Genomic DNA, 13,890 nt, shown 5'->3' with positions numbered 1-13,890 from the left:
GTTTTAGCACCAAAGAATGCTGTGATTTCTGCCTGTGAAGGTAAAGAATGTTTAGTGTTTTTAGCCATGTCCTGCTTCATTGGACTATGAAAATAATTTTGTTTATGATGCGACCCTGCACTGCGCATTGTCACTTTGCACTAGTGCAAAGATTTGCAAATTTCACTTACCTTCCTAGTAAGCAACAAGATGTTGACAGTGAGTAGGGAGAGGCGCCCCCTTCCCTCAGACCACCAGACACTCAGCACCCACTCCACACGTGTGCTGATGCGCTCCAGTAGGGTTTTTAATGGCTGAGTCAGAATGGTATCAACAACGTGTGCAGGCTCGGCAAGTAGATTGCAGCTTGCTCGATTGCCTCCAGGCAAAATCAGCACAATAGAGCTGACACTCGTGCTACAACGATGCTCCAATTCGAAAACTCACAGTTCCAAAATATCCTAAGCAGCAATAAAGTATCAATGCCGACGGAAACACTAGACATTCAGCACCCACTCAACGCGCCACTTGCACTGCACCTGCTGAGGCCTATTTTGTCTGGGCCTTCTATAGGTTCATTTACAAGGTTCTAGACCTTTTTCTAACATACCCCATTTTGAAAATGCCCCACACCTTATAAGTCTACAGGCTTTTAAGGAAGAAGCAGGTATAGCTACCTATGTTAACCTTTATAGTCATAACTTAAGCATCAGCATGCAGAATTCCAGTTCCAGGTTCCTTTCTTACCACTATGCAGATGTATTGCTACCAAAACCTCAGGCATGATCTTATAAGAGATACTTATTTCTTGTATGTCAATACAAGAAGTATTATTGGCTAAAGTATCTGAGATAAGAAAGAAATCAATTCTGGAGTGGAAATAATGGCCCTCAGTATGAATCCATCAGATGTTGCCCATGTCATGGGCATTCATTAGCTTCTACGTTCCTTGTTTGCCGGTCTCCCCAAAGTAACCTAGAGTTAGATGATCTATCTGTTGACCCATCTGGAAACATGTTAAAGACACAACAAACACAATCGTGTCACTCTGCAATTGTCATAGTTTGATTTTGATTTTGGTTATTTCTAACGCGCACCAAGCAGACCAAACTGCATTTGGGTGCAGTTGTTGACTAAGGATCGACATTTAGCTGTGGGGAACTGTACTTGCTCTGTTGTTGGGTCCACTTAAATAAGAAGGTTTTCAATTCTTTCCTGAAACCTTCTAGAGACATGCATGATTGTATGGCAGCGGATAACTGGTTCCATAGCTTTGGGCCAGATACAGAGAACCTCCTGTCACCTTTCGAGGTGCATTTGGTCCGTGGAACATCTACCAAAAGTTTATCTCCTGACCGGAGGTCTCTGGTTGGTTGATAATTTTGGATTCTAGTGGTCAGGTATCTGGGTGCAATTTTATAGTAGCATTTATACATAAGGCATGCCACTTTGAATTTTACTCGGTCCTCCACCATGAGCCAGTGGAGTGCTCTCCGGGATGTGATCGCTTTTCTTTAAATGAGCAATAGGCCTGACTGCTTATTCTGTGCCCTCTGTAGTCTCAGCATCTGTTTCGCTGGAATCCCTATCATCAGACTATTACAATAGTCAAGATGTGAGTTTACCAGCGCTCCTGATTTGCTCACAGGAAGGCATTGCTAATCACTCATGATCTGTTACATTCTCAACTGATACCACTGCCAGTACAAACTCCATTGTATAATCAGAGATTAATCTCCCCAATACATGCTAGGGAGTCTTTTCAAGTAGTATACATACTCCTCTCAATTTGTGTTCATGACATGTAGAAACCTCCACATCATATCTACCACTCAGAACATATGCCTGATCCAATCACGGTAGACACATTTTGTGTAAGAAAATATCTTTCATTCTGCCATGCTTAGCAAGTATTTTCTGACTCTTGCAAGGACTGTTCAGCCCATTCTCTTTCCAGGTGGATGAAGGTAAGGAGACCATCCATCATATCTCAACGTCCTGGCTAATGTAACTCCATGCATCTTTATATCACAGAGTAGTCTCTAAAATCCTTTTTATCATTTTATCATAACCACCTACCACACTAAGGCAATACTCGGATGATGTGGACATGAAAGCAGCACAAAAATCAATAGCTACCACAAACACATAGACACACACACACACACACACACACGGTGACTCTAATACATACACCAACACACAAACAAAACACAAAATTAAAACAACATGAGAGTTGTACACTCCTTATTCCACTGGAGTACAAGGTTATATACAAAAAGAAAATACACTAATATCTAACATAATACTCTACAGGAATGTTTCCTACTGCCCTTCACCCCCCTAAACACACATACCAATCAGATTACACATAAGGAATGTAAAGGCAACCAACAATAATATTGTATTTGCTTACTATTACACTGACCCGTCCATTCACATAGCTGTAATGACCGTGGCCATAGAAGCCTCCCTGCATGTCGCCTCCATGGATCAACGTCACACATCAAGTTATGGCACAACCCTACCCGTGTGGCACAACAAAGGAGGCAAGCAGAAGTAAACCAGATTGGTTCTTTTCAGCCAAGGAACTCACATACAGCAAGAGGTCAGTACATGGCTCACAGATAGGGATTCAGTAGTCCCCCAACCAAATTGACAGCTAATTGCAAGAGCACCTCATGGCTTAATGACATGAGATACACATTGCAGAATTAACAGAGGCAAGTAATCTGGGTGGGGGACCTTCAATGTAAGAGCAAAGAGGCCCTCTTTATACATCCCCGCAAACTTGCTTGTGCTTGTTTAAAGTTATCAGGGTAAGCCACCCACTCATCACACAACATTCATCAACAACCCTTCGGCAATTTCGTCAGTCGTGCATGACACACCATCTGAGTCCTGTAAGAGGCAAGCTAAGCCTTCATCCATCACAGGCCAGTTCTCTCCACCATCTGCATCATTCGGCTCAGTCATGGTGGCATGCGTCGGATCAAGCCAGGGGGTCTTTAGTTCTGAACTGCATGGGCTGCATCCGAAAAGCAGAGACGTGACTACAATCTTTCACAGCGTGTTTGAGTACCGTTTCATTTGACACACATATTTAAATGTCCATGCACACTTGTAAGGGACCAAAAAGTAAAAATGCACAGCACGGCCTACCAATGGCGGCATATCACCAATACCTCACAGCGAAATCCGCTCCATTCCAGCATACAGCACAACACAAGGCAGCAACCCCACTAAGAGCCATATAGAGCAAAGACCCTCTGAGTAACAGACATAATATTAAATATGAAAGGTCATATCAGATCATGCCCCAATTCACTGTTCACCTTTCTCTTGCTTGTAAATCTCCAAGCTAACATGAGATGGAGATGGCATTTAGCCATGTTAAACTATCAAGACCCAAGCTACACTTCACCAATGACACCCAATGAGGCTGAAACATGGCTGGGGTTGCTTGTGCTCTTGTGCAGAAGGGATGTGACCAGGCAGTTCGGGCAGTACTGCCCCTTTATAGACCCAAGCCTGATTTGCATATGGTCTTCCCCTTTCTGTAATGGCTTGGTAGGTGACGAATGATGGTTTGGAGAGTTGCCAGGGCGATGCCATTGGTTAAGATTAATTCAAATCCTTCGAGCCCTCACCTCTCTGTTTGCTTTTTTTGCTAAACTATCAATATATGAATGACACAATAAAGACAGAAGCAATCGAGTTTTGGAGGTTGCATAAACATTGAAGACGTGAGGTTGATCTGAATACTCAATGGGCTACATATGAGGCACTTGTAAGGTCTTGGGACCAAATGTTACACCTCTAGACATGTGTACGTTTTTGGCTGGAATAGTGGTGCCAAATATGAAAAGTGGATTCATTTTATGATGCTAGTATAATCCTAATTTGGAAACCAGGGAAACAGGCTACTCAGAGTCGATTCTATTGGCTCATTTCTTTAAATATTCTGATCTGAACATCCTCTGTAAATATATGGCTAATAGGCTAGGGCATCCTGTACTGCAACTGATACATCACAATTTCTTAAAGGCCGGCATTACTTGACAATGTACGATACCATCTTGAATGTATTGGTATGTTGAACTAACTGTGATTCAGATCTCCTTTCGTTGGAACCTGAGAAGGCATGTTATTGAGTTGCTTTGGACTGCTTGTTTTATATTCTACAACGTTTTGGTTCAGAGAGCATTTTCCTTCACTTGATTGAAGTCATGCATAAAACCCTTTGCCAAAATGGGAAGAGGTAGCATGAAACTGACTAGAGCGACAAATGTGAAACCCCCTTGAAGGGAATTCCTCTTACAATATTCCAATACATCACACTTTGGATACCCACCATATGAAGGGCAGTAGTCACCGACCTTTCTGTTGCTGATCATGTTGGGCCTGTGCCTTCTCCCTCTCCCGCTCCCCTGCTCGTGTCATTTTGGAAGGGAGATGAACACTTACAGAACCAAGTGCAGATGAGTTATAGTTTTGGCGGTTTTTGTTTGTTGTTTATTGTTTGATGTTCTCTATTCCTCTTCTGAACTTGCTCTTGCATTTCTGTAAGCGCTCTTTGTTAACATTGGAAAAATATACATAGGGCAAAGGGTCCACCGAAGTCAGTACTGGCTTGTTGATAACTTTTCTCAGTTGTGATCTATGCTGTCTCAACATGATTATGGAACCCATGAGCTTGCTGTTTGTTTTGAAATGAAGAAATATATATATATATATTTTTAAACTTGTGCCACCGGTCTCACAACTGTTTTAATGCCAGAACCATTTAGAATATACGCTGCCATGAGTCCGGGATTACCATTATCTCCCCTTGCATTTGCCCTACCTTTCAACCCACTGGATTGTTGTGTACGTCAAAACCCAGACTAAAGAGGAATGCGTTCGCTGTTTTAGAGAATAGAATTTCACTTTATGCTGATGATGTTATGTTCAATTCATTTGGAATTAAGGAAACGATTCCCCTGATATTTCAATTCCCAAATATTTATGGCAAGATCTGAGTTTATAAATTGAATCACACAAAAACAGAACTCTTATCACTTAAAAAATAACAGGACGGTAGCTGCGTATCGTAGTATTTCATTTAAATTGCTGTTACCAAATGTACATACTTGTTTTTTGTATGGATAGAGAATGATTCTACTGCATGGTAGAATATTAACTTTCTATCTGTGCTAGATAAGATTTATGAGAAAATAGAATGGTGGAACAAATTATTTCTGTCTTTATCAGGCTGCATTAATGCAATTAGAATGGCTGTTATGCCTTAACTTCAACACTTGCCTGTTAACATTGAAAGTACAACTTACAAACAACGAAACCATAAATTGTTGACATTTTTCTGGCATAACATGAACGCCTCATCATTCACTTCTGTTCCACAAGCTAAAAAAAATGAATGGAGGCCTGGTTCTTTCGGACTGGAAGCTACTACATTGCTGTAGACTTTGTTTATGTTCAAAGATGGATGTTGTCTGATGACGTGCAGATGTGAAGTCCTTAGAATCTAATGTGGTGCTCCTCTCCAGTTATCAAATAGCTTGTATCTTACAAAGCATAATATACCCTTGCGCAGTGGTGGGAATTGCCTTTTTTTTTACTGGGGGTCCCACCTAGTGCAGGGATACACAAGGCGGGGTTCAGCGAGGGGTGAGTTGGGGGTTATTTTAGTCACCCCCATAAACATTTGCCTCTCAGCCCCACAAAAGACGAATCATGAGCACCTGGAAAATAGCCGAATTTCTTCTAATGTTCTCAGCAAAATATGAAATGTGCACACCTTTTAAACTCTCAAACAATGCACATGGATATTTCCAGTACAGTGCAAATATGACATGGATTTAGACTCTGAATACCTGACAATTTGTTTCGAAATAATGCTTTAGCACAAACTTGTTCCAATGACTGGCCTTTTTTATATGAAAGAGGATTTGTCCTTTGCCATAAGAAATAGGGAGATCCAAGAAAGGTTCTTCAGGGAGTATATTATTGGCCAGTTAAGTTGGGCCTTAGATGCTCACCATTGTGTTTTGTTGGAAACATTATGGTAAGGAGGGTACCCTTGCACTTATATTTTGGTTTTGCAAAATAAGCACAAGATTTGTGGGATCACAGTTTGAGAACCTTATCAGGGAACATGAAGTGCACTAATCCCTGCACACCAGACTTATTGTTATTTGGGAGTGGTATCCCTTCACTGGCAGTTGCTAGTTTTTCTAAAAGAGTAACACGTTAAGTTTTATTCTCAGGACGTCAGTCCTTTCACAGTGGAAATGTGATAGTTCTCTCTCTCTGGAAATGGAATAAATTATTGTCACAATTGTGTTCAGAAGACAAATCCATAGTTAGACCAAGGGATAGGCCTCAATCACCTGAGACTTTATGCGAGTTATATGATACTTTTATTTAGTAGTAATAATGATTTATGTCAGACCTTGTTTTGAAAGATTGCAAAGATTTATATGGCATATACACTAAATGAGTTGTTGGATGTAACTATTTTTGTTGGAAGTTTTATATTGTCTGACTAAATGGTTATAAAAGGTTTTCACTACTTTGGAAAATCCTAATAAACATATCAAAGCAAAACAAAATCAAGGGTCACAATGACCATGTACCTAAGTTCAGTAAAGCATGCAGCAGTATTTATTTATTTATTGGGTTTTTATAACGCTCCTATACACAATCTGTAACAGTGACAATGACCGAAACCCAGCAGAAATGACAAAATAAATAAGCATACCGTTATTCATCAAATTCCATACACCCCGTCTCCTCAACATCAATTTGTAACTAAATATATATGCTAAGTGCAAGTAACATTTGACCACATTTATCTACCATAGGTATTTGGACAACCATGAGCTCACTTTCTTCATCTCCTATTTGGCAATACTGTGGGTATACGAAGAGTGGTTATTGTACTGGGACGGATTCCACTGGCTCCAAACTAAAGTCTGTTAAAATTATCTCAGCTCTTTCATGGTCGGCAAAAGAGTATGTCTGGCCATCGACTACACACCTAAATGTAGTAGTTCTGGGTTTAAAAAACTAGACCTCCCTTGCCATAGCAAGACTTCATGGAGGAGCCATCACTAGTCTCTAATTGATAAGTGGTCTCTTCACTACCAAGACCATAAGCAGCCTCTCTAAAGAAATGACACAGATTATCCTTTTGTCTGCATTCCTTTCTGTACATAAAGGTCAAAGCATACATTCATTCATTTTAGATGTGAGATTGTGGACAGGAACCTTACAAGTAACTGAAACTGCCATCTCTCAGAATCAAGAAATAATGGTTGAAAAGCCCCCAACCTCCATTACCAGGTTTTTAAATTGTATGAAGGAGGCAAAATACCTCTTGACAAAAGAACAAATCAAATAGAAACAGATTGAGCAAAAGCACCAAAAACTGGTATTGGCTCTAATATAATTATGGTACCAAAGAGTGATATTATTACAGCAAATAATCAGCAGCTCCGAAACAAATTGATCACATTGCAATGGTAGTAATAACACTGAGGACCACTAATAGAAAAATTACTTTGGCTCTATCAGGCTAGAGTTTGTGTGCCCGGCAAGTCACTAGGACGAAGCTGTAACCACTTGACTCATTTCCTGCTGTCTCCAAAACCTTTAAAAGTTACAAAACATTCCATAGTCATCCCTGAGAGTGACAAGGACTTAGAATATGGGCCCTTTTGAGAAATCCATGCTAAAGACCAAAAAACAACCTTGTCATTGAAACAAAATACGTTAAAAACCAAATCTCACATTGTTTAATTATGCAATGTAGATATGCATATTGAATTGTTATAAAGAGTAATCATACCATTAACACCGCTTTCCCCTCCCTATCCCCTATCAAGAAATGTAAACTTACTAGATTCCAGTTGTGCATGGGTGCCGTCAGGTATTCTGGGGATATCTCTGAAATGACAAACACATCCAGGTTGCTATTTTCATCATTATTAATGTCAATTATCATTCTCTCAACATGGCCCCTGCAAAGTAGTATTCACATACTGTTTCCAATATACATGCAACTATAAAGAAAGTGTAAGAACAACAGACATGTTGGGATGCAAGAGATGGGTTAATGGATTTGAAATACTGAGGGCCTGGATATACAATTAAATCCAACTAACGTTTAAGGGGAAAGTAGATACTGTACAAGTTGTATTTGCGAAGTCATTTTTAGCATTGAAACTTCAGTAATGCATGTGTATAGGTCCAGCTGAATAAACAGAGGCACAAAGTGATACAAAGATTTGTGGATTATTACACAAATTCATTTTTCATAATAACATCTTGGCCAAGAAAAACACGTTGAATGAGAGAAGAAAATCCCTAAAAGGAATGGCACATAATTGAGTGTAAAATGTGTGCATATGTTGAATATACAGGGTTCTATTAAACAAGAGAAAGCTGGTACATACCTACATTTTATATGTTGGCTATTTATTTATTTATTTATGTGCATTTTTAAAGCGCTCACACAGCCCGCGAGGCGCTCTTGCAGGAATTGTGTGTTAGTTGCATAATTGTTTTTTGTCTTAGTTGCGCATTTATAACGCGCTTAAACATCCAGAGGTGTCTAAGCGCGGACCCGAGGATCGTACCCGTGTTGCTTCGTGTCGTCTTGCTTCCAAGGCGAACACGTCGCAGCCAAGCTATCCTCCTAGGACGTCAGGTTCAATTATGTTGTAGTCACGCAATTGCAAACATTGGGTCCATCAATCAACATGAAACACATGTGTAAAGGCACACTGTAAATAAAATCTCATATCATATCATATAACATCAAGCAAGCAGCATACTCCAACTATATGCTTTGGCTGGGACTAGACCGATGCTTATTGTGCGATGTGCACTCTTTTCCATGACTCTAGGAATGGGTGCAATGGCCTATCCCATCCTTAAGATGCATAATTCAATCTTTACGAGTCATGTGGCCCAAATGAAAAGGTTGGGGATGCACAGTCACCTATACACGTATAGCAGATCTGGGCGTTCATGCCTGCCCTCACAAACCTGGACCATCTTCCTGCTCTTAATTCATAGGCAACACCAAAAGAGACTAAATAATGTGTTCCCTAGAGAAATGTGTGGTTACAGGACGTTATGTATAATCCACGTGCAAATGTGCCAGCAGAGACGGAGAGTCATTCTACCCAGGTTTTTTTTATTTAAGTTGATATTTAGTAATATATAAAATGTACACCATATAACTTAATGGCTTCTTTTTGTAAGAGGAAGAGTGTCCTGTAAGACATGCCACGGGACTCTGATCATTGTGTGATAGAAGCAGAGAGGACGGATGGGATGAAAGTGTGGTAAATAGGTGGTTTCTGAGCGTGCAACAGAATCCCAAGAGAAATGTTGCTTTGTGGATATGTTGGGCTTCTGTTCCAGTGCCATGGTATTATTATTGAGAATGATCTGTTGCCCCTGTTTTTGTATGTGAATCTGGCAATGGATAGAAGGTGTGGTTCTTGTGATTTGAGCATGCAGGTGGGCTGATAGTGTGTTTTGTTGTGTAGGAACCTGGGTGCTAATACCTCATTGTATTTGAAGGTGACGAAGAGGATTTTAAAAGTTAGCCTCCGTTTAGCGGGCAGACAATGGATGCTTCCTAGGTTGTCGGATACCAGCTGACATTTTGCATGGTGAGAGGGGAAACTTTCTGTGTACGTTTGAATTGTTTGAACACTGCAGTATGCTGGTATGCCTACAGAGAGTGTGTTTTTATAGCTTATTCAGGACAAGAGTTAACCTGGGCACCTAGGATTGTTGTTGCTCGGAATAAATGGGAGTTTCTTTCAGGGCAGTTTCATGTTGAAGAAGGCAGAGTTTCACAGATGCTCTTACCTAGGAGTTTAGGTCTGTGTTCCATAGGACTGCCTGTTTCTAACTTTGGCCAAGGTGCACACATATGGTAGTGATGTACTCCCTCATCAATAAATGTGTGCATTCTAGTTAGGGCAGGTTTTCAGAATGACGAAAGTCATCGAAATACATTATATGCACAGTTTTCTAATACATAGTCACATTGATAGATTGCAGTATTCAGTAGAGAAAAGAACAAGGCCCTGTGCTACTATGTCTAACCCCTTTCTGAGCTCTGCTCTACGAGTTTAATAGGGCCACTGGCATGATAATCCCCATAATCATTAATGGTCTTAAAAGAGGATTTTCTTCCCTAATGAATTTAGTGTGCAAATGACTGGGAACAATATAAACTACGAGTGCTTAGTTAAACCACATACATTGCTGTTTCATACACATATAGCTGAGTAAAATAACATTTCACAGATTCTGAATTTCCTCACAAATATTTCACTTTGTATGGGCACTGCAGGTGGAAATAAAAAGACAGTACTAGCCACTAGATGCTGTAAGGGCGTTGAGCTTAACCAAAAGGACTGGGGTAAATACCTATGGCAGGAAGCTAAATTGACAGTTTTTGCTCCATTTGAAGCAGCGTCACTCATTTTGATCTAAAACCAGATTAATATGAGAAACAGTAGCGAGAAAATCTCATCTTCAGTGCAATATAAAAAATGAATGTAAGTACATAACCTTGAGCGATAAGGCATAGAGCGAGCAAATCAAACTTACCCAATGGGTCTCGAAACTACAAGCTCAACTTGGGGTTCGGGTTTAGATTCTAAAATAATATTATAAACCTCCTCAAACGTTGCACCTTGCAGTAGTCTTCCGTTCCACTCTAAAACTTCATCACCTAAAATAAAAAACATAGGGATAACATCAGGCGAGAAAAGTAATCCAGTGAACTAAACATTCTGTACAACAGCGAGGATAGGGTATGAAAAATGACAAGCTACAAAACAAATATAAGGGAATGTTGTATTGGGTATAGACCAAGACATGCATGCATGCCAAACAACCCTAAAAAAAACTGTACACAGTAGCCTCGAATATGATCGTTCAAGCTGTCTTTCAAAAAAACATGAACTACAAGAAATGCACGCAAACATAAATAAAACGTTTGTAAATCCACCGCCCCCCCCCCTTGAAATGCAAAATGGTTGCAGTGTTGATGGGACTTTAGGTACAGTCGACAAAATCAAAATCTATGAAAAGGAAAACTAACAGTACCCGTTTCACCGCATTTGGTGAACAGTTCATTTGCCAAATTTTTCACGCCACGTTTTAAAGGCCTCGGAGTAAGGATAAAGCGTTAAATGGATTTTAGGTAGTGCGGCGTGTTTGGGCTGGGAGGAGGGTGCATGAAAAATGTAGCAGAAAAAAGGCAGGGAAAGGGCCACCGCAGTGAGTTGTACCAGACCTGTTGTATTGTGAACACTTGATCCCCCAACTGTAGGGGGCTGGCAAGAAGCACAAACTGAGGTGGAGCTCCAAGTCATTTAAAAGGAAGTAGAAGTGGGGCTAAGACCTCCAAGAGGTTGGTGAGCCAAAATGCCTCACCCCTGTGTTTTACTGATCATGTCTCTTTAAGAGACTGGGATTGTGTCACGTGGGCAAGCCACGTGATGGGGCTATGTAAAGGGGAAGGAACGTTAGGTCACTTTTACTCTGCGCATGAATAATGAAGCACGTACGAAATATCTCGGTGTGTCTGTCCTGATTACAAGGGCCCCCTTGGGGCCTAACAACTGGCAACGAGGTGCCTCCTCAGACCGCCTCCTCCTCCTCATCTTCCGACAGCAGTCCAGTTTGGAAGCGCGTCACGGACACCAGTAGCCCGTTGACGCCCGTGCCTGATCCCAGGCCCGCCTCCTCCTCCCACTTCCTACGAGCCGATCCCGGCCCGCCCTACAGTGCCAGAGAGTCCGATCCCGCACCCGCTCTCCTCCTCCTCTCCGCCACCTCTGCTCAGCGACCTGATCCCAGGCTCGCTCTCCTTCCTTGGTGCATTCACGACCACGTGGAAAATAACACGTGCGCCATGACGGCCCACTGATCCAGAGGCCGTTCTCATCCTTGTCCTCCAGGCACACGTGCAAACCACGTGTGTAATAGCACGACTGATCCCAGGCCCTCCTGTGGCAGCAGCACGCCTGATCCCAGGCCCATCCGCCCACACCAGCGAAGTCAACTTCTCCAGGGCGCAGGCGAGCTGCCACACACATTGACTGCACAGCAATCTGCCAGCGGTTACATCCGAGGCACGGCAGGCTCCAGCAGATTCCTATTGAAAGGTGGGTGACACTCCGCTCCGACAGCTAGCCCATTTCCGCCTGCCGCAACCACCGTAAGAGACTCATTTGCAGACGGCCAACAGTGACTCACACACATCACCACCAACATGAGCTTGCCCCAAGATCAGCAAGCTACAGCCCCCCCTACTCCTACTAGGAGCACAGCAACCACGGAATGGCGCATGCCCCCCTTTCTCCATGATGCCGCAAGCAGACAAAGGCCAAAAGGTGGGTTGAGTAGTTGGAGGATTTTAATACCTTCATAGATGCCGCAGGAGAGGAGAAGTCACCAAGACTACGCAGCATGTTTCTAAACCTTGCAGGAAACTACATCAAAATCCTGCTAAAAACCATTCGAACGGCTGAACAAGCTGACTTCCCAGCACTAATTGCAGCACTGAATAAAAGGCTAGTAATTGAGCCCAATAGGGACTATGAAAGGTACATTTTTAATCAGTGCACACAAAGGATCGACGAAACCGTTGAGTTCATCACCCGCCTACGAAAAAAAGGAGCGAACTGCCAGTTCCATGCCTTCTCACTCGATGAAGCCATACGATTGAGAGTAATTGAAGGATGTGTGTCCCAGACCCTAAGGAAACAACTTCTCAAACAGCCCGTCACCATTGAAGAAGTCAGCCAGATGGCAAGAATCTAAGTAAGGGTCAAAAAACAAGTGACACAAATAACAGGCACCACCTCCACAAAACAAGACAAAAATGAAATGATAGCGGAAATGCAATCCAACGCCGCCAGAACAGTAGAGAGAGGCCAGAATCCTAACTACCCAATGACACCGAGAACTCAACGCCAATGCTACCGCTGTGGGATGGCTTTCCCTCATGCAGGGACTTGCCCAGCACTGTCCCAGAGATGTGGCAACTGTGGCAGAGAAGGACATTTTCAATCGGTTTGCAGGGAGGGCAGACCGTTTCCGGCACAAAGGCCACCTGTTGCCCCCCGGTTCAAAATACCCAACAGTAACCCACAAGCCCAAGCCTAGCAAGCACGACCATATCAACAAAACCCGAGAAGGTACGTCAGAGTGGTTGAAGACGTCTATTCACCTGATGAAACCCAGAGAACCGAAGGATAGGAGCAAGTATCCCACATAAGAGATGAATACGATGGGCCCCCAGCGCCTCTCACACACTACGAGGTGGACCAACAAGACCTTGAATATGAAGGCGATCAATACGGCCACTATCCGCATGACGAATACGTCAATCTTATCATGGACGAAGGACAAGCACGTGAAGCACCCAAGATACCAGTGGATATAGGAGGAAAACAATTCTGTTTCCTGGTCGACTCAGGAGCCACTGTCAACATAATGGGTGAAAAAGAGTTCCACCAAATACCCAGCAAACCAGCCTTGACACCATCCGATTCCAAGATATATCAATCGGGCACTGCCACCCCACTACAAACAATCGGGTAATTTGGTTGCTGCCTCATCCACGGCGACCACTCCACCATGACAAACATCCACGTAATTCGCAGTCCGACAAAAGGAAGATGCCTTCTCATAGACATACATGTGCAAGAAGGCGACAAAATCCACTTGACAGAACCAACACCAGAGACAAGAGAGAGCATATCCAACATTCGATCAGGGCCCACGGATACAGGCATGATGTCAAAAGACACCATCATAAGAGAATTCCCCCTCATCTGCAAAGGCCTAAGGAAACTAAAAGGACCC

General features: G+C 42.4%; 1 protein-coding gene across 13 annotated transcripts in view; it reads right to left on the bottom strand.

The window, feature by feature from the left end:
- Nucleotides 1-13,890, bottom strand: part of RIMS2 (regulating synaptic membrane exocytosis 2) — a 2,919,733-nt gene that overhangs the window by 1,235,261 nt on the left and 1,670,582 nt on the right. For all 13 annotated transcript variants that reach the window (XM_069621474.1, XM_069621475.1, XM_069621476.1 and 10 more), the window contains 2 exons: nucleotides 10,621-10,744; nucleotides 7,883-7,929 (listed from right to left, as the gene is read on the bottom strand). In XM_069621474.1, coding sequence (XP_069477575.1) covers nucleotides 7,883-7,929; nucleotides 10,621-10,744 — 171 coding nt within the window. The remainder of the gene's footprint in view (nucleotides 1-7,882; nucleotides 7,930-10,620; nucleotides 10,745-13,890) is intronic.

Source organism: Ambystoma mexicanum, chromosome 5q (genome assembly GCF_040938575.1).
Source record: "Ambystoma mexicanum isolate Mex_15411 chromosome 5q, UKY_AmexF1_1, whole genome shotgun sequence".
NCBI lineage: Eukaryota > Metazoa > Chordata > Amphibia > Caudata > Ambystomatidae > Ambystoma > Ambystoma mexicanum.
This window is presented reverse-complemented; position numbering and strand designations above follow the sequence as displayed.